Source organism: Melanostigma gelatinosum, assembly GCF_949748355.1.
Source record: "Melanostigma gelatinosum genome assembly, chromosome: 6".
NCBI classification, from domain to species: domain Eukaryota; kingdom Metazoa; phylum Chordata; class Actinopteri; order Perciformes; family Zoarcidae; genus Melanostigma; species Melanostigma gelatinosum.
The window spans coordinates 28,637,589-28,655,638 of NC_136639.1; the positions used below are offsets into that span (position 1 = coordinate 28,637,589).

General features: G+C 47.4%; 1 protein-coding gene across 1 annotated transcript in view; it reads left to right on the forward strand.

Moving 5' to 3' along the window:
- Positions 1 to 18,050, forward strand: part of cacna1ba (calcium channel, voltage-dependent, N type, alpha 1B subunit, a) — a 192,766-nt gene that overhangs the window by 86,921 nt on the left and 87,795 nt on the right. Inside the window, exons 10-21 of the mRNA XM_079270837.1 lie at positions 6,956 to 7,039; positions 7,787 to 8,023; positions 8,524 to 8,636; positions 8,742 to 8,854; positions 8,939 to 9,070; positions 9,449 to 9,521; positions 9,603 to 9,720; positions 9,865 to 9,932; positions 10,527 to 10,633; positions 13,301 to 13,366; positions 14,583 to 14,618; positions 15,319 to 16,110. Of these exons, the coding sequence (XP_079126963.1) occupies positions 6,956 to 7,039; positions 7,787 to 8,023; positions 8,524 to 8,636; positions 8,742 to 8,854; positions 8,939 to 9,070; positions 9,449 to 9,521; positions 9,603 to 9,720; positions 9,865 to 9,932; positions 10,527 to 10,633; positions 13,301 to 13,366; positions 14,583 to 14,618; positions 15,319 to 16,110 (1,939 nt within the window). The remainder of the gene's footprint in view (positions 1 to 6,955; positions 7,040 to 7,786; positions 8,024 to 8,523; positions 8,637 to 8,741; positions 8,855 to 8,938; positions 9,071 to 9,448; positions 9,522 to 9,602; positions 9,721 to 9,864; positions 9,933 to 10,526; positions 10,634 to 13,300; positions 13,367 to 14,582; positions 14,619 to 15,318; positions 16,111 to 18,050) is intronic.

An 18,050-nucleotide genomic window follows, 5' to 3' on the forward strand; every position in this document is an offset into this window, starting at 1 on the left:
TAGAACATTGTGCAATGATAGTCAGATAATGGTTGCTTTGCTTCTGGGATTTGGGCTCGAATTAGTTTTTCCCATTGGCTGAATACCTTTGTTATAGGTTCCATAACATCACCTAGCCAATAAACTTTTGCACATTCAGATTGTGTGTACATTTGAAAATCCAATCCGGATCTATCAACAAATACTCCATCAGGTGAACACCAGACTTTTATTTGTAATTTACACAGTGCATCCCTTCCTAACAAGTTGATTGGAGTTTGATCAGATACTAAAATTGGAATTTTAGTTTCACCACCTTCAGTTGTTAATCTCACTGGAGCTGTTATTGGAATCATTTGTGTCATTCCCGAGAATCCTACTGTTTTAACAAATTTGCCTGACAAGGGGAGGTGTGTGGCATATTCTGGACTTACACATGTATAAGTAGCTCCAGTGTCAACCATCATCGGTGTTGGCTTGCCTTCTAATTGAACCTGTAGCATGGGTTCTTTATCAGCTCCTATGGTGATAATTGGATGCTGACCCTCCCCGTTAGGATTCTCTGGGCACCCCTAGTAACCATATTTCGGACCTGCCCATGGATTGACAGGACCTCTACCTCCACGTTGCATGGACTGAGACCCGCGACCCCCCTCTCTCCACTCTGTGCCTGGCTGTGGTCTCGGACAGTTGGCTCGGAAATGGCCTGTGTCTCCACACCCCCAGCACTCCCTCTGTGGCGGACGTCGTTGTCCATTCTGGAAAGAAGGTGGTCCTCTTTGACCTTCCCAGCGAGGGCGAGTGAACGGAGGTCTCATTGCTCCATTTCGTTGTTGTGGATTTGGCTGTTGTGAATAAACATTGACAACAGCGGGTGGCTGCACAGGTGATGGTTGTGCCTCAGGTGCAGTTGGCATTGCATGGTTAGTAGTGTCATTTACCATTGGAGCTTGCGTCTTTATTTTACTTTTATTTTGCAAGTCAGTGAGTTGCAGCTGTGTTAACTTTCGCTGCAAATTCCTCTCTTGTTCTTTAGTTTTCTCCTCATCCTTCCTGTATTTTTCAATCGCGTGTACCACGTGGTCACGGAATTGTCTGTGAGGCATTGAAGTCAGTCCCACCACATCCTCCAGTCTGCTCTGCACCGGAGTTGGCAGGGCTTCAATAACTGCATTCCTGAACAAAGTCATTAGGACGGGGCTGCTCTCAGCCTCTTCCTCTGTCTCCTGCTTCCATCTCTTCAGCTGTTTGTTAATATATCCAGCTGCATTCTCAGTCTCTGCCAGAGGTTCCCCCTTTAATGATTTGGGATCTATTTTGGTAGGGTATTCCCCCCTCAGGGCCATCCATAACTCAGCTCTGTATGCATTGAGCTCAGTTCCATCTGCCATCGGATTGGCCATCCAAGTATTTCCGCTATTGCGCAAAATATTCTCCATCGTGGATACTCCAAGACTTTGTGCCCACACTGCCTTAATGTCTCCCAAGGCTAACATTTTACCGACTGTTTCCTCCTCAAAAGCCTTGATCCACTTACCAGCCCCCTCATGAATGTCAGGCAGCCTGGAAATCAGTCCTGCAAGGTCGAGTGTCTGCCAAGGTGTATAATGCCCCTGAGATCCTCTTATCAAAATTGGCCATTGCCCATACCTGTCTGGTGGGTGTATGCCAGGTCTGTATCTCAGATCATAAGGTCTGTCCTTTGTTACCCCTCCCCTTTTGTTTAACCCTGGTTGTCCTCTTAACGCTCCTTCCACTCCTTCTTCTTCCCCCTGTTCCCCGCATATCAGCCTGTGGCTTTTGTCTATCTCTCTCTCTAGTTCTCCAATCGTGGCGTTTGCCTGTTTGCGACAGTGCTCTGCGTCCTCCTCCATTTCTTGAATTACGGTCCGAATTACATCGCCTCTCGAGTCTCTCTCTCTTCCTCTTACATGTTGTTCCATACCCAGCCAGTAAGACTCTCCTCTGTCTCTCCCTACGGTCTCATTTCGTTCTGCATAGCAATCTAGTATTTCTGATCCTTTCGCTTCTCTTTGTTTTCGGCCAGTGCTGCAGTATTTTGGGGGTTTATCTCCTATTTGTGATGCTGGGGTCGCATCGAGTCTTGGGCTGGTTGACCTGCTCGGGTCATCCTGTGGGGGAGTTTGGTGCGTCATTAAAGATCTGTTGTTGTTTTCAACTTCGAAGTCTCCTTTAATGTTAACAGTTCCTGCAATTGATGGATAGATTCCTGCAGTTTTCGAAAAGTCCTGCAGCTGTTCCTTTTGACCTGCTTTTGCTTTTCTTTCTTTCAGTTCAACGAACCCGTCTCTTACATTTTTCCTGTAGCGATGACCTTCAACTTTAAACAATTTAATTGTTTCTAGTTCTAGTTCTCTTTTCGTCAAACGTTTCTTGCTTTTATCTTTTGGTTTGTAATCCTTGATTCTCAGTTCCATATCCTCACACAAACCCACATCAAATGTGCCCTCTTTAGGCCAAGATGGATCGAGTCCTTTAGTGCGTTTTGCCCATTTCTCTGAAAGTCTCTGGACATCCTTTGCATGCTCTAAGTTTTTGATCGCCACGAGAGCTACTGGTGTCACACTCATGTTTAGTTTATTTTATTTAAACTCACAACCTCGCAAAATTTAAAATCAAGAAGTCAAAACTAGTTCTGGTTTAAATGATTATGCTACTGATACCTTTATACCGGTTACACTTGTAATGTTTATTGTGACAAATAATAAGATTGCTTTTATTAACTTGAAATATTATTGTTCGATACTGTAGAATATTAAGATTCTTTACTTTAGGTTATTTAGACACCTACTCTGACCAATGTTTGTATCATGCCGTTACTTCTCCTCTTGTGCAGCCGCAGCCTGTGTCACTCAACTATTTCTGGGCGTTTGGCCAAGGCTCTCACTCAACAATTTCTGGGCGTTCGGCCAAGGCTATCACTACGGAGCCAAACTGTTTGGCAGTCCTGCCAAGACACAGCAAACGGAGCGAGAAAGGGAGGGCTATTTTCGACACAGAGAGAAAAAAGGAAGAATAGAGAGGAATAGCCTTAATCTATACAACTACACAACACTATGACACTAATACTATAAACTTTATACGCTTTAAGTGACAATTTTAACTACAATGTTTAGACGCTTGTGTACTGCCAAGATTCTCTTTGTACTAGAACAAATTAATAAACTCACAAAGAAACTGCCAAAATCACAACTCACTTATTTGCTATACGCACTTATACAATGATGTATATTTCTTATGAGGGGTTTCACAGAGGCTCGATTGAACATTTGCAAAAGCGTTATCACTGGGAGAGCATGCCAAAAAACATACAAAGCCAATATTTCATATACATGCAAAGCCACCCAGGTGTTTATCACATCAAAAGTCAGCGGTCCCAGTCTGTCAGTCCGTTTTTTGTCCAGGTATTTTTATTTCTCTTTCTAATGTCAGACTTTGACTATGTGGGAGTTTTTTAACAGTATTGCTTGTACTCAAGGCTTTGTTAAGGAGAGATTCTTATTGTTGGGCTGTTTCACAGTTTACAAATGTCCTCTTTATTTCACCAGAGGCTCATATTGTTTTATCCTTCTTGGGGGTTTAACAGGGAGTATTGTCTCTTCCCTTTATTCGTCTATGAATCACTCCTTTATAGTATTACTTTATCAGTAATGTCAATAAGTTACAGTCGTGTGCACACCTTTTCAAACCGTACTATTAATCTTATTGTCTAGTTAGATATTACTTTTCCTGCTCATTTAGATTTCTGCACAAAATTTCTGAGTCTCGTCAGCGCAGTGTCCTGCCTTAAACAGCGCTCACTCGTGACAGACCCACATTATAGGATTATTATTTAAATCTAAGCCAGTCTTTTCGTTTCTTCCCTCTCGAGAAAGGATTTTTTTTTCAAGACCTACGTATCTCACACTGGAACTCACAATGGAGCTCCTTACACTTATTTGCAGAAATTGCTTTATCAATAGCACCCAGTCGCTTTGTCATCAGCGTACAAAAAGTCTCTTGAGCTTGAGAGATCACGGAGCACTCCGCATTTGAGTTTATCTTGGCCACAACCAGGCGTCACGCCAACAGAATGCTGCGTACGCCTGCACACGAGAGAGCTCTCTTTTTACAGCTGGAGATCAAATTGAATCATATCAACATCTTTTTTGCATTTTTCCAGCACACACCAATCCGCCTCTCTCCTCCTCCCGCTAAACAGCGCGGATCCTGTCGAGGGGACCCCAAACACTCCCTCTCTATCACTCAAGCGAGAATCACGCTGTACAGAAATATACTATGGTGAGATATGAAGATCTCACCTGTCGGCGCCTGAAGCGTGATTGTCGGTTGGCTGGCGTAGAGGAGATGTCGAAGGTCTCGACCCGAACCACGTTGAGGCGCCAATTATGTAGAAGCGTGAAATGAGGATGGAGTCAGGACGAATCGGAGTTTGCAATCCAGCGGGAATCGTTTAATGCACAGTCGAACATGCGAGGTGGCATATGGAGACAGATTCCAAATCTAACTGTCTGACCAACTCTTTTATAAACCTAACACACGCCTTTTTCAGCTGTGGTTCATCAATCAAACCTGTCTGTTCAATTCAAACAGGACACATCTGGGCTTCTAATCTGGGAGGGTTCCATTTCGTTTTTACAGAGAACAACTCTATGTATGGTGTTGTTTTCGTCCTTTTGAGAGATTAATCACACTATCTGTCTGAGGGAGGCATTTCCCGAAAGCTAACAGAGACAGAACAATTTCCCGATATCTCCTTCGAATTCACAATAACACGTTACGTAACTTGTTTTTAGTTCAAGTCAAGTTCAGTTCAGTTATAATGCAGATTTTCTCCTACAATAGAGGGAGTCACACAGGGTGGTAGAGGGAGTCACACAGGGTGATAGAGGGAGTCACACAGGGTGATAGAGGGAGTCACACAGGGTGATAGAGGGAGTCACACAGGGTGGTAGGGGGAGTCACACAGGGTGATAGGGGGAGTCACACAGGGTGATAGAGGGAGTCACACAGGGTGATAGAGGGAGTCACACAGGGTGGTAGGGGGAGTCACACAGGGTGATAGAGGGAGTCACACAGGGTGATAGGGGGAGTCACACAGGGTGATAGAGGGAGTCACACAGGGTGATAGAGGGAGTCACACAGGGTGATAGAGGGAGTCACACAGGGTGATAGAGGGAGTCACACAGGGTGATAGAGGGAGTCACACAGGGTGATAGAGGGAGTCACACAGGGTGATAGGGGGAGTCACACAGAGTGATAGGGGGAGTCACACAGGGTGATAGAGGGAGTCACACAGGGTGATAGGGGGAGTCACACAGAGTGATAGGGGGAGTCACACAGGGTGATAGGGGGAGTCACACAGGGTGATAGAGGGAGTCACACAGGGTGATAGGGGGAGTCACACAGGGTGATAGAGGGAGTCACACAGGGTGATAGAGGGAGTCACACAGAGTGATAGAGGGAGTCACACAGGGTGATAGAGGGAGTCACACAGGGTGATAGAGGGAGTCACACAGGGTGGTAGGGGGAGTCACACAGGGTGGTAGGGGGAGTCACACAGGGTGATAGAGGGAGTCACACAGGGTGATAGAGGGAGTCACACAGGGTGATAGAGGGAGTCACACAGGGTGATAGAGGGAGTCACACAGAGTGATAGGGGGAGTCACACAGGGTGATAGGGGGAGTCACACAGGGTGGTAGGGGGAGTCACACAGGGTGATAGAGGGAGTCACACAGGGTGATAGAGGGAGTCACACAGGGTGATAGAGGGAGTCACACAGGGTGATAGAGGGAGTCACACAGGGTGATAGAGGGAGTCACACAGGGTGGTAGGGGGAGTCACACAGGGTGATAGGGGGAGTCACACAGGGTGATAGAGGGAGTCACACAGGGTGATAGAGGGAGTCACACAGGGTGATAGAGGGAGTCACACAGGGTGATAGAGGGAGTCACACAGAGTGATAGGGGGAGTCACACAGGGTGATAGGGGGAGTCACACAGGGTGGTAGGGGGAGTGGTGTGGTGATAATGTATAACCATTAAAAAGCTCCAATGTTTGAAGTATTTTTAAATGACAGTTTAAACTCCATGTCTGTTTGGGTAACTGTTGACCTTTCAGCAGCTTCTACTGAGTCAGCAGTATGTGTCTGATACAGATCATTTCCACTGGCATTCCCCGTGTGTGTGTGTGTGTGTGTGTGTGTGTGTGTGTGTGTGCGTGTGTGTGCATTCTCCTCTTGAGCAGGCCACACTGCGTCCAATCAGAAGCCTCAGTGATTGTGGTACACATACGTAAGCTGCATTGGAGGTCTCTGTTTGCTGCACCACGACAATATATGTATGATTGCAACTCATAACAAACCAAAAAAAGTCAGCAGTATCAAATGTCTATTACAGTTCAGAGCCCGAGTTGACATATTCAGTTGATTTGTTGACCATCAGTCCAAAATGTAAAGTCCAAAAATCGTTGCAGCCGTAGTTATAGGAATAAAGAGCTCCATCTATACGTTAACATATGTCCCTGTGAGAATATGAACAGCAGGCTCCTTGTTGTTTTATGGTCCATATAATACATACAGTATAACTACATCACATGATACAGAGATGCAGTCGTACTCATTCGACCTTTGCTTTATTTTGAAAACCTTCCCTTTTATGACTTTACCTCACTGGCGCTTCATTAGTCGGCATATAATTCAACATGAATATTGTTACAATAAAATAAACAACAGGTTTGTATATGTGCAGGTTGAATGACGGCGTCTCACAGACCGGATGAACGGATAACGAATAAGGTGAACTGGTCATATGTGGACCTTGACTGCCACAGTGGGAAACAAGTTATTACAGATTCCCTACATGCAGAATAAAAGAGGAAGATTGAACTTCATGAAAGGAGTTGAATCAGAACGCTGCCTTATGACTGTGTGATTGATTTCTTCTGTGTTCACAGTGCTGAAAAGGGCCAAGAAGAGTAAGAATGAGCTGATCAATGCAGAGGAAGGCGAGGACCACTTCACTGACATCTCCTCTATTGGTGAGGACGACGCCTGAGACACAACCTCCCAAACGTCTTGACGAAAAGTCAAAGAGCGAGTTCACAGCGCAGGCAGCTCGGTGGACGTGTTGCTCTGTGGGACAGGTTGTCCCTGGTACAACACCGACTCGCATAGCGTACACCTTTGAGTTGAGTTAAGGTAGCTTAGCACAAAGAGCTGCATAGGCAACATTAGGAATATCTGAAGACAACACATTCAGAGTTTTCTATCAACTTCATCTGAGGATTCTCCAAACACTTCACTGTGTTGATGAAACAGCATGAGTGCTGAGTGAGATCTTCCTCCTCGTTGTGTTGAGATGTTTTTAGAGAGCCTGAAGAGATCTCATTGTCCAGCAGTCCCGAAAGAACACCAACAGTTCTCTCTCTTCCTGACCCCTCAGATGTGTCTTCAGTGCATTAGTGCAGGACCTGCCCAACAGAATGAATAAGGATCTTCATGTTAATGTAGATTATCAAGTTACAGAAGGTCTGATGTCGTGCAGGCTGAAGGGACGAGGTAGAGACACTGTGCTCGAAACAGCTTCACTTTGCTACTTGGCAGGTAAAGCTCATGAGAATATGGAAAAGTTATTTTATATTTTCACGTCATTGTTAGTCTCAGTGGAGCTCACCTCTCTAACGTACAGGCTGGATGTATGTATGGAGCACATGCTCTGCAGTTAGTCCACCCTCTTGATGTTGTGAGACCACCGTAGTTCAAGACTTGGTAACTTTATTGCACAGCGTATGTTTTTGCTCCCACTGCCCCCCCAGGCTCGCCGTTTGCCCGCGGCAGCTTGAAGAGCAAGAACGAGAGCTCGTCTTACTTCAGGAGGAAAGAGAAGAGGATGCGCTTCACCATCCGCCGTCTGGTCAAGTCCCAGAGCTTCTACTGGACGGTGCTGTGTCTGGTTGGCCTCAACACGCTGTGTGTGGCCATCGTACACTATGACCAGCCTGCGTGGCTCACCTTCGCACTCTGTGAGTTCCAGCAGCTTATTCATCGTCAATAAGTGTCGTGCAACCCAATATTCCTACATGCCACTATTTATCTGACCAATATTATGATACTTTGAATACATTCATTTGAATGGGGGGGGGGGGGGGGGTTAGATGTCCTAACTATAACTAAATACTTCAAGTCACTGTAACGGAGCCTTGCCGGCATACTATATTGAGTGAAGCTGCTTTCTCTACTTCCTGTTTGTTTCCCAGTCTGCTCAGGCTTATAGAACACGTTGGTGTCCTGCTCCAGACAGGGACAGCAGAGACAGATGTGCAAACATAGATCATACAAGTAGTATTGTACAGTTCACCACATGCACCTCAGTGCTCAGCATTGTGCTCTCTAACAATCGGATCTTTCTCTGTGTTATTTGCTGAGGGCACAGCTGAGCAGGCAGCAGTGGGGCTCTGTTGCATGGTGGAGATGAGCAGGAGGCCCTCATTGACCTGTGTGTGTCCTGATTGTCCCTGCACAGACCTAGCAGAGTTTGTGTTCCTGGGCCTGTTTCTGGCAGAGATGTCCATGAAAATGTACGGCCTCGGACCCCAGAACTACTTCCACTCATCATTCAACTGTTTTGACTTTGGGGTGAGTCATCCTGTAGAGTCATTTAAAGGTTTTAGAAAGAATGCCTGTTTATGGCCAGAGCAGTACAATATTTGGAGCGTTTGGAAATGAGAGCTGTGTTTGCAGGTGATCATTGGCAGTATTTTTGAGGTGATTTGGGCTGCCATCAAACCCGGGGCCTCATTTGGGATCAGTGTCCTGCGGGCTCTGAGGCTGCTCAGGATCTTCAAAGTCACAAAGTGAGTCTTCACGACTGTCTACCTGTGCGGGACACTCGTTATGCCAGAATATCGCTGCATACCTTCACATGTCTGTGTGCGTAGGTACTGGAACTCTTTGAGGAACCTGGTCGTATCCCTTCTAAACTCCATGAAGTCGATCATCAGCCTGCTGTTCCTCCTCTTCCTCTTCATCGTGGTCTTCGCTCTGCTGGGCATGCAGCTGTTTGGTGGCCAGTGAGTCATTTGATTCTCCTGCTGCTGCTCATAAGTTCTACCGTTTGTTTAAGTAGGCCTTTGAACACCACTGTTAGATAGGAAAGAGGTCATGTTCTGTGCCAGGTCATCCTTCTCTCAACATCTGTTCTCCCCAATGCTGCAGCAGGCCATTACCTTCTGCACCTTTATGTTAATCAATGATTATTAATCTGTCAGCAATAGCACAGCTCACCTATTTAAGAAGAAGAAACACTCAGAGACCAGCCGTGAGGGCACACAGACGACAGACGCAGATATATTGTGCTGCAGACGATGAGCTCCTCCATCTTCCAGGAGGTGGAGGAGCGACTGTGACTGTGTTGTGCCTTTAAAGCTTGATTACATTCCTCCCTGCAGATTTAATTTTGAAGATGAAACGCCGACAACCAACTTCGACACATTCCCAGCAGCGATCCTCACCGTGTTCCAGGTAAAGGTCAACTCCATCATGCTGTCTGCCTGCTCTGCTCGTACTGAACCACTGAACTGACTCAGAGACCGTCTCCTGCAGATCCTCACTGGGGAGGACTGGAATGCAGTCATGTACCACGGGATCAAGTCGCAGGGGGGCGTTCGCCGGGGGATGTTCTCCTCAGTTTACTTCATCGTCCTCACTCTCTTTGGGAACTGTATCCTGCTACGCCTCTTACCTCTGTGGTTGACTGGCAGCGTGTCGCTCCATGACAGGAAGTATCACTGATTCGAAGCTGCCATTGTAAAAGTTCATTCTGTCTTTATCGATCTGATCTTTTCCTTACACCACAAATAACCAGACACGCTTCTCAACGTATTCTTGGCCATCGCTGTTGATAACCTCGCCAATGCCCAGGAGCTCACTAAGGTGCAATATTCAGTTATAGCTTGAGACGCTCTGGCTCTACAGCTGATTACAGGAGGGCCGTCTTACCACCGCATCCTTCAGTGAAGTACTGTACCGAGCTGCTTTTGCCCATTGCTTACACACTTGTTGTGGAATTTGGCTGATTGGGTCAAAACTCTACACAGAAGCCAAAAGGGACACAAGAATATTTCACTTCCTGTCAAAATGAAACTGCATCCAATCCGATCAATCCTTTTTCAAAACGGCATTTTTGCAACAAAATGAAACACACGTGCATCATTTGAGTCTTTCTGTCAAAGCAACAACACACTGCTGTCTGTGGTACTTTGTGTTTAACTTCCTCCTCCGTTCCAGTAACACACAGGCTGCAGAAGGGAAATGTACCGTTGTCGTGTTTAGAAAGAAAAATAGAATGAAAGTAGAGTCATCAATACAATATGTTACTGTAAACTCACCCAAGCAGAAAGAATGACAGCACAACATTACTGGCAGGGACGGATCCATATGTGTGTGTGTGTGTTTTTATATATGTTTTTTGTATGTATGTGTGTATGTGTGTTTGCATGTGTGTGTGTTTTTCCACATGCTGTTCAGGATGAAGAAGAGCAAGAGGAGGCCATCAATAAGAAGCTTGCACTCCAGAAGGCCAAGGAGGTAAAGGAGGTCAGCCCCATGTCAGCCACTAACATTTCCATCACAGCGTAAGTCGCCTCTTCTGATGTTCTCTCTCTCAGCACACATACGCACAGACGACAGGAGTCCAGGCTAAAGACCATTTCTGTGTAATGCCAATACACACACTGTTATTCAGTGCCCACATATTGTTTTGGTTTGGATTAATAACCTTTAACTCTAGCCTAAATAATGTAAACAACAAATATAGAAGACCGGCAAAATATAAAACAACTCATAATATAACAATATGTATAATAACACTTCAGTACTTCAATATTGCAACACACACAAGGAGCAGTCCATGCATCGCTAACTGGAGAGTGAATATTGGATTTGTATACTTTAGGTGGACATGAACCCTTTTCTAAATGAATGTTCATGCTAATGTTGTTTGCTGAATGTGTCAATAGAAAACTGCTAACATGTTCGCTATAACTATTTTAGTATAATGTGTCAGTGTTATTTAGATGCCTATAAGTGTCTAAAGAGATCCATTAGTGCATCCAAACCTACTGCGAGAGCTACTAGACAACTCTTTGTTAAAGTTGAAGTTGTGGCCCATTCAAATTAAATGAACTCTAATCTAAAAATGCTCACACAGAAAAACAGCAGATCATTTTACCATCAGTTAAACTATAAAGTGATTATATACAAAAGTTTTTAATGAGAACATGCCAAGTACACCTGATCTCAAATCCGTAGTCTTGACCATATACAGTCCATGGATGTGACCAGTGGCGGGCCGTGCATGTTATAGCTGGGCCTTCAGTGCTGTCCTGCAGCTGGAACACCTCCTGATAACCTCATGATGAGCCACAGATACGCTTATGTGTTTCTAAGAGTGGAACAATACACGTATTCATATTAAACCGTTGGGTACGAGGCTTACCAACCGAACAATACGTTTGAATAACACTCGTTGGATCCTGGGGTTCTTCGGCCCGATATGGGGCTACTTACTGACTCAGCTCTCCATTAAAAGATTGTCGAGCTGGTGATCTTGCGAGGGAACTCGCCTGGCTCTGCTCACTGCCGTTATTTCCCCATCCCTTGAAGCCAACACCCTGCTTACTTCCTCTTTCTCCGTACTTTCTACACACCGACTGCACTATACTCAGATACACATATTATTATTGTTATTATCAGGTTTACATTTGTTAAAATCACTTTACATTTGTTATGTAATACACGCTTGCTTTAAAATGATTATTAGATTTCATCCGTTAAACTATAATTATACGCTTTACGTCCCTTTAGCCTAGTTTACATCCCGAACATGTTTTCCCTCGTTTAAGGCAGCTTCCCTGGGATCTCAACTCTTTTTGACATCGTGCATTTGGAAAATGCAGAAGCTTAAATTGTGGGAAACATAATGTTTTGGGTGGACTGCGTTCACGTAGGAGACAACGGGCTGTGACCTCTGACCCCGGAACAAAAAACACAAAACAAAAGACAGCTGAGGCCCCGTGTGTGTTGGGAGGCTACGCTAAACTAGCTTAACAAACAATAACTCTGCGCATGACGGGATGCTTCGTCAATAACGGACAATGCATATAGTCCAAATCTATATAATTGACACAATGACAAGAACAAACTCACAAGAACCCGTCACATATATTCATCTGGTCCAGCAGACCAGCAGCACACATTCTGCTGCACACTGGAGGGCCATTCAGATACGAGATGTAAAGACAAACCCGTTGACTTAAAGACAAACTCCATCCTCCTTTCTTTGTTGACAGAGTTTCATCTGGTTAAATCCCAACTCACTAATCTGTTTCTCCTCCTTCAGCCATTGAGTGTTAAAAAAACAAAGCAGGTAAAATAATAATCTACATCAAGCAACATGCAAAACATGTCATAACTTCTTCATATCTTTCAATTTGAACTCTTACTCCTCCGACTAAGCCTCCGACAGCTCCTTTAAGTTTTGTTTCTCAATAGTCACGTGTTCGCCCACTGACCAATCACAGCACACGCTGCACCTCACTGCAGCGCTGCACCTGGACACTGAGCTGCACTAATGCTGACGTAGCTGTACTAGCAGCTAGCAGCTCTGACACGTCAAAGAACACGCCCAACATGTCAAACTAAAGATCTGGTTGGTTGAACACTATGCCAATCAACAACATCGTCCTCATTCACTTAAAGTGCACATGGATGCACGTGAGAGTCTGCAGCCTCTGGCTCTGTTCTACCTAGAGACACAGAGGTGAGATCTGATTGGATAAAAGCTCTACTTAAAACAAGCTGCACTGGAAGCAGAGCAACTGAGGAAGACAGGAGCTGTGCAATGAGAACATAAGATCATGGGAAAAATATTTATATCAATTATAATACATGTAGTGTATTTAAGAAACATTATTAAATTATAAAATAGATATAACTTTGTGATTGTGTTTGCATTCCTTGTTAAGTGAAATGATTGTGCAGAGATGTCAGTGTTACGTTGCTCTATCATATCTCAGATTGATGGTATATCTACGAACTGTAACCATGGCAGTCAAAGTGTCGCTGACGCTCCATTTCTTCTCTGGTTCAGGCTCAGCCATGTGTTTCTGAGCTCTGACTGTCCATTGCATTGAATGGTGATGGGAGCCGAACAGACACAGAGAAGATGGTGTCTGGCTGTTTCTCTGACTTCGTCCTCTATGATGTCCCCTCTCCCCCATTTTTGTTCTGTGCATGTGCAGTTTTCTAACACGCGGTCGAGGTAACGCGCACTCTAGCAGCTCATCCGTCTGCAGCGTTAACTCACTGTGAGTTGTTACCTCTGTTTCAATGTTTGAATCCTCCCATCACCTCCTCTCCTCTTCTTCTGCTGTCTAACCCTGTCATCATGTCATTCTTCTGTATTGATTGTCCGAAATAACATGATGTGATCACACCTGATAGCGTCCGTTTCAATATTTCCATTCCTGTGTTCTGTTTTTATTGTTTGCATGAATGTCGGTGGTATAGTTTGTGATTCACATCCTTCTGTCTGAGAATGTGTCTTTTTCAATCACTGCCCGTCTCCTCCTGTAGATTTGAAGATAGTACATATCGTTGTTCACACTGTATGTGTTGATTATGTACATTGTCAGTTGTGATTCATTTCCCCAAGCTGGTTATAAATATGCATTGTATGTTGTTACAGTCATGTCAGCTTTGTCATGTCAGTCTTATGCAGATGAAGACCACGACTGCTTAGTGGAAGCAAAGACAGATGCTGAGTGACTTCCTAGTTAAATACAGCAGTCTGTAGTTACTAGCCTTCTACATCGTCACTAAAATAAGCTGTACTAACTTAATAACCATGAAGAAGAGGTAGTCACAGTAATAAGAGTACCAGATACGCTACACTTTACCACACTACATCCAAAAGGGATTATTAAATGACTTTAACAGGACTAGGAGGCGACTGTAAGTTCTGTAATATGCACGACTTTGTTGCCTTCAATCAAGAGAGGGTTTACCAGCCAAGTCTTAGATCAGATCACACATCACCATGTGGGCACATTGTTGTCATTTCATTTGGAGAAATCAAATTATCATCAGTAAAAAGCTCTGTAGCTCACACACCTGAGAGGAACAGATTGGGTAAACGGATGCTCTGGAGTGCAGATGTCAGGTACATACAGACACCAGTACATTTACACTGTAAACAGGTCAATGGATGCACTGTTTCTTTAGTTACATGTCGTGAGATATCAAAAGAAAAGCTACGAAAAATAGGTTTAGGTTACTTAAATAACAGCAGTTCTCTGAGGAGCATCAGTGTGACGTCCCACACTGGCGTCGCAGTGAAACATTGAAACACATGCTGTGAAAACAAACATTTATTATGTTTGTCTCATGTCCCAAATTATTTCCCTGCTTCTTCTCAGCAACATTTTCCTTTTGAGATTTTGTATATTCCTTTTTCTGAAGATTATTTTCCCGCTCTGTGTTTCTGTCCATTTGAAGTTCCTTCTCCCCTTTTTCTGTTTGTAGGAGTTATGTCTGCACCCCAGTCCATCACTACCTGAGGTAAACCCAACCGCCTGCTAGCAAGGTGGTCCATGATGATGATCACGTGCTTAAGAACATACTTAATCGTTATCTCATTATGTTCCATTCATCAAAGCAAGACCATGTGAATAATACGCCGCCACCCTTCATTCTTCTCGTGCACACATTTGTAGGAGCTTCTCTGTTCATTCAGTCAGTCCAGTCCCATAATGTCCATCCATCTCTTAGCAGGAGTTCTTATAGAGTGTAGGGCAGAGCTCGCACTGCTTTAACACACTATCAAAAGAGCATGCATTCAAGCATTTCAAAGTACTGGAACACACACAGACCATGCGGTCAAAGCATGTAATGTGGCCATGCCCAGCCATGGACGAGCTCTCCACAGTAGACCATGGACCCAATGGACCCAATGGACCCAGGGGTTTGCTGTGTTGGAAGCTCCATTGCACCTTGTTCATATTGTAAACCATTCAGCATGTACGGACTGTGTGTGCCATCCTGAGACGTCAAATGAAACATACTACTGGTATTATGAGCCATGAAGTATAAAGTACATACATACTGAATGTGTCATGCCTGCCAGTGTATCCATTGGAAATGCTTATTCCCTTTGTAGAAATGACAAACACTGACATCAATGAGTGTGTGAAAATGATTTTATTTGGTAATATGAATCTCAGTCGTTCTGGTTTGTCTGGTTCTTCTGCCCCTCCTCCAGTAAGGAGCAGCAGAAGTCGATAAAGGCAATGTCGGTGTGGGAGCAGAGGGCCAACCAGCTGAGGAGGCAGAACCAGGCAAGCTGCGAGGCCCTCTACAGTGAGCTGGACCTGGAGGAGCGTCTCCGCCTGACCTCGGCCCTCCACATCCGGCCCGACATGAAAACCCACCTTGACCGGCCGCTAGTTGTTGAGCCTTGCGAGGGGCCTTTGCTTGCTGGCCACCAGCACCACCATCACAAGCCCTGCATGCCAGAGGCAGCGGTGACTGCCACTGACCCTCCTCCTCCTGTGCCTCACCAGCCTCGGCACCACCACCACCACCACAGAGACAGGGACCGGGCCAGAGCGAGACAGGAGACGAATGAGAACAGTGGCACCAGTAAGGACGGGGGCCATCATGTCCATCACAGTCACTCCAAAGACCACGAAGGCAGCCGGGGCAAAGAGGGGAAGAGCGAGAGGTCCCGCAGCCGAGAGGAAGGCAGGAGACAAAACCATCAGAGCTCAGTGGAAGACAGCGGAGGTGGAGGAGTCACGAGCGAGAGAGAGCATCGGCATCATCATTCACACCGGCAGACCAGAGGGGGCAACGGGACAGTAAACAGTGGAGGCAGGGCAGAGCGAAGAGCCCGCCACAAAGATGGACTGTCGTCGAACAGGAATGGGGATCGACATCCCAGAGGAGACAGTGGAGCCACTGGAAAGAAGAGGAGACATCGGACTCATGGATCCAGGGGCCAATCAGTAGAAGGAGAGGAGTCCAACGAAAGAGAGAAGAACCACAGTAACAGGTAAAACTGCATTCATTCTCTCATTGACTGACTATGCATATGTGTGTGTCCCATTACAAAAACAAATGATGTTATGTACTGCTCTGTATCAGGAATATCTTGTTTTTGTCACGGGAGTTCACAGATAGGACCCAAAAGCAAGACCACAGGAGACAGAAGTGAATGTTCAACAGGTTTTATTTATAGACAGGTGGGTGCAGGTGTGGAGCCCGTGGTCCGACACCCGAGTGGCAGATCGACGGTGTGAGTCCCGTGGCTCGACACCGGAGGCCTGGCAGCTTGACGGCGATTGTAGTCCGTTTAACCCCAGGCGGGTAGAGCGACAGATCGACGGTGTGAGTCCCGTGGCTCGACACTGGAGGGCTGGTGAGTTGACGGCGTGAAGTCCCGTGGCTCGATACTGGAGTCGACAGAGTGTAATCCGTAGACCACAACGAGAGCAGAGCGGCGGAGCGCATCCACAAACACAAGGAGGGCAGAGCGGCGGAGTGTAATCCACAGACACAAGGAGGGCAGAGCGGCGGAGTGTAATCCACAGACACAAGGAGGGCAGAGGATGCCACGGGGTTTCAGCCGGTTAAAGACGGTACGACCTGACACTCCCAGACTGCAGGGCCAGAGCTTATATAGTGGCAGGATACTCATTAAGGGGCCCTGAGTCTGGTGTGTCAGGCTGCAGGAGGTGATCAGCTTGAGTGTCCTCAGCCGTGCACGATTAAGGGTGCGGCCCTGGGAGGTGTCTGAAGGCAGAGGACAAACAGAGCACATGGTACACCACAACAGACAGGGGAATGACAGGACACATGAGGAGAGGAGATCAGGGGACACACACACCGGGTCAGACAGGGATCCTGGATCCTGACAGTACCCCCCCCTTAAGGAACGGATTCCAGACGTAACACAAGACACCACACAGGGCGGGTGGAGGGGGTCCGGAGGAGGGATGTCCCCACAGCTACAAGGCCGACTAGGGTGGGCGGCGGGGGTCCGGAGGAGGGGGTGACAGGATCTGACCCGCCACGGGGCCGCCGAAGAGCGTCGGCCACCGGTGCTCCGGCGGACGGCCGGGAGGGCAGAAGGGCTCCGGACACGGGTGCTCCGGCGGACGGCCGGGCGGGCGGAAGGGCTCCGGACACGGGTGCTCCGGCGGACGGCCGGGCGGGCGGAAGGGCTCCGGACACGGGTGCTCCGGCGGACGGCCGGGCGGGCGGAAGGGCCCCGGACACGGGTGCTCCGGCGGACGGCCGGGCGGGCGGAAGGGCTCTGGAGAATAGGATGCTGGTGCCGCAGTGGCAGGTACTGGAGGTCTCTGCGGCTCCGCGACGGCAGCGGGCACTGGAGGTCGCTGCTGCTCAGAGACGGCAGCGGGCACTGGAGGTCGCTGCTGCTCAGAGACGGCAGCGGGCACTGGAGGTCGCTGCCGCTCAGAGACGGCAACTGGAGGTCGTTGCGCCTCTGGGACGGCGGCCGGGTGTGGGAGAGGCTGCGGCACGGAGGCGGCGACAGGAACTGGAGCGGACTGCGGCGCTGAGGCGGCAGGAACTGGAGCGGGCTGCGGCGCTGAGGCGGCAGGAACTGAAGCGGGCTGCGGCGTAGAGGCGGCAGCGGCAGGAACTGGCGTAGAGGTGGCAGCGGCAGGAACTGGAGCTGGCGCTGCGGCGGCAGGAACTGGAGCGGGCTGCGGCGTAGAGGCGGCAGCAACTGGAGCTGGCGCTGCGGCGGCAGGAACTGGCGTAGAGGCGGCCGCGGCAGGAACTGGAGCTGGCGCTGCGGCGGGAACTGGGACTGCGGCGGCAGGAACTGGAGCTGCGGCGGCAGGAACTGGAGCTGCGGCGGTAGGAACTGGAGCTGCGGCGGCAGGAACTGGAGCTGCGGCGGCAGGAACTGGAGCTGCGGCGGCAGGAACTGGAGCTGCGGCGGCAGGAACTGGAGCTGCGGCG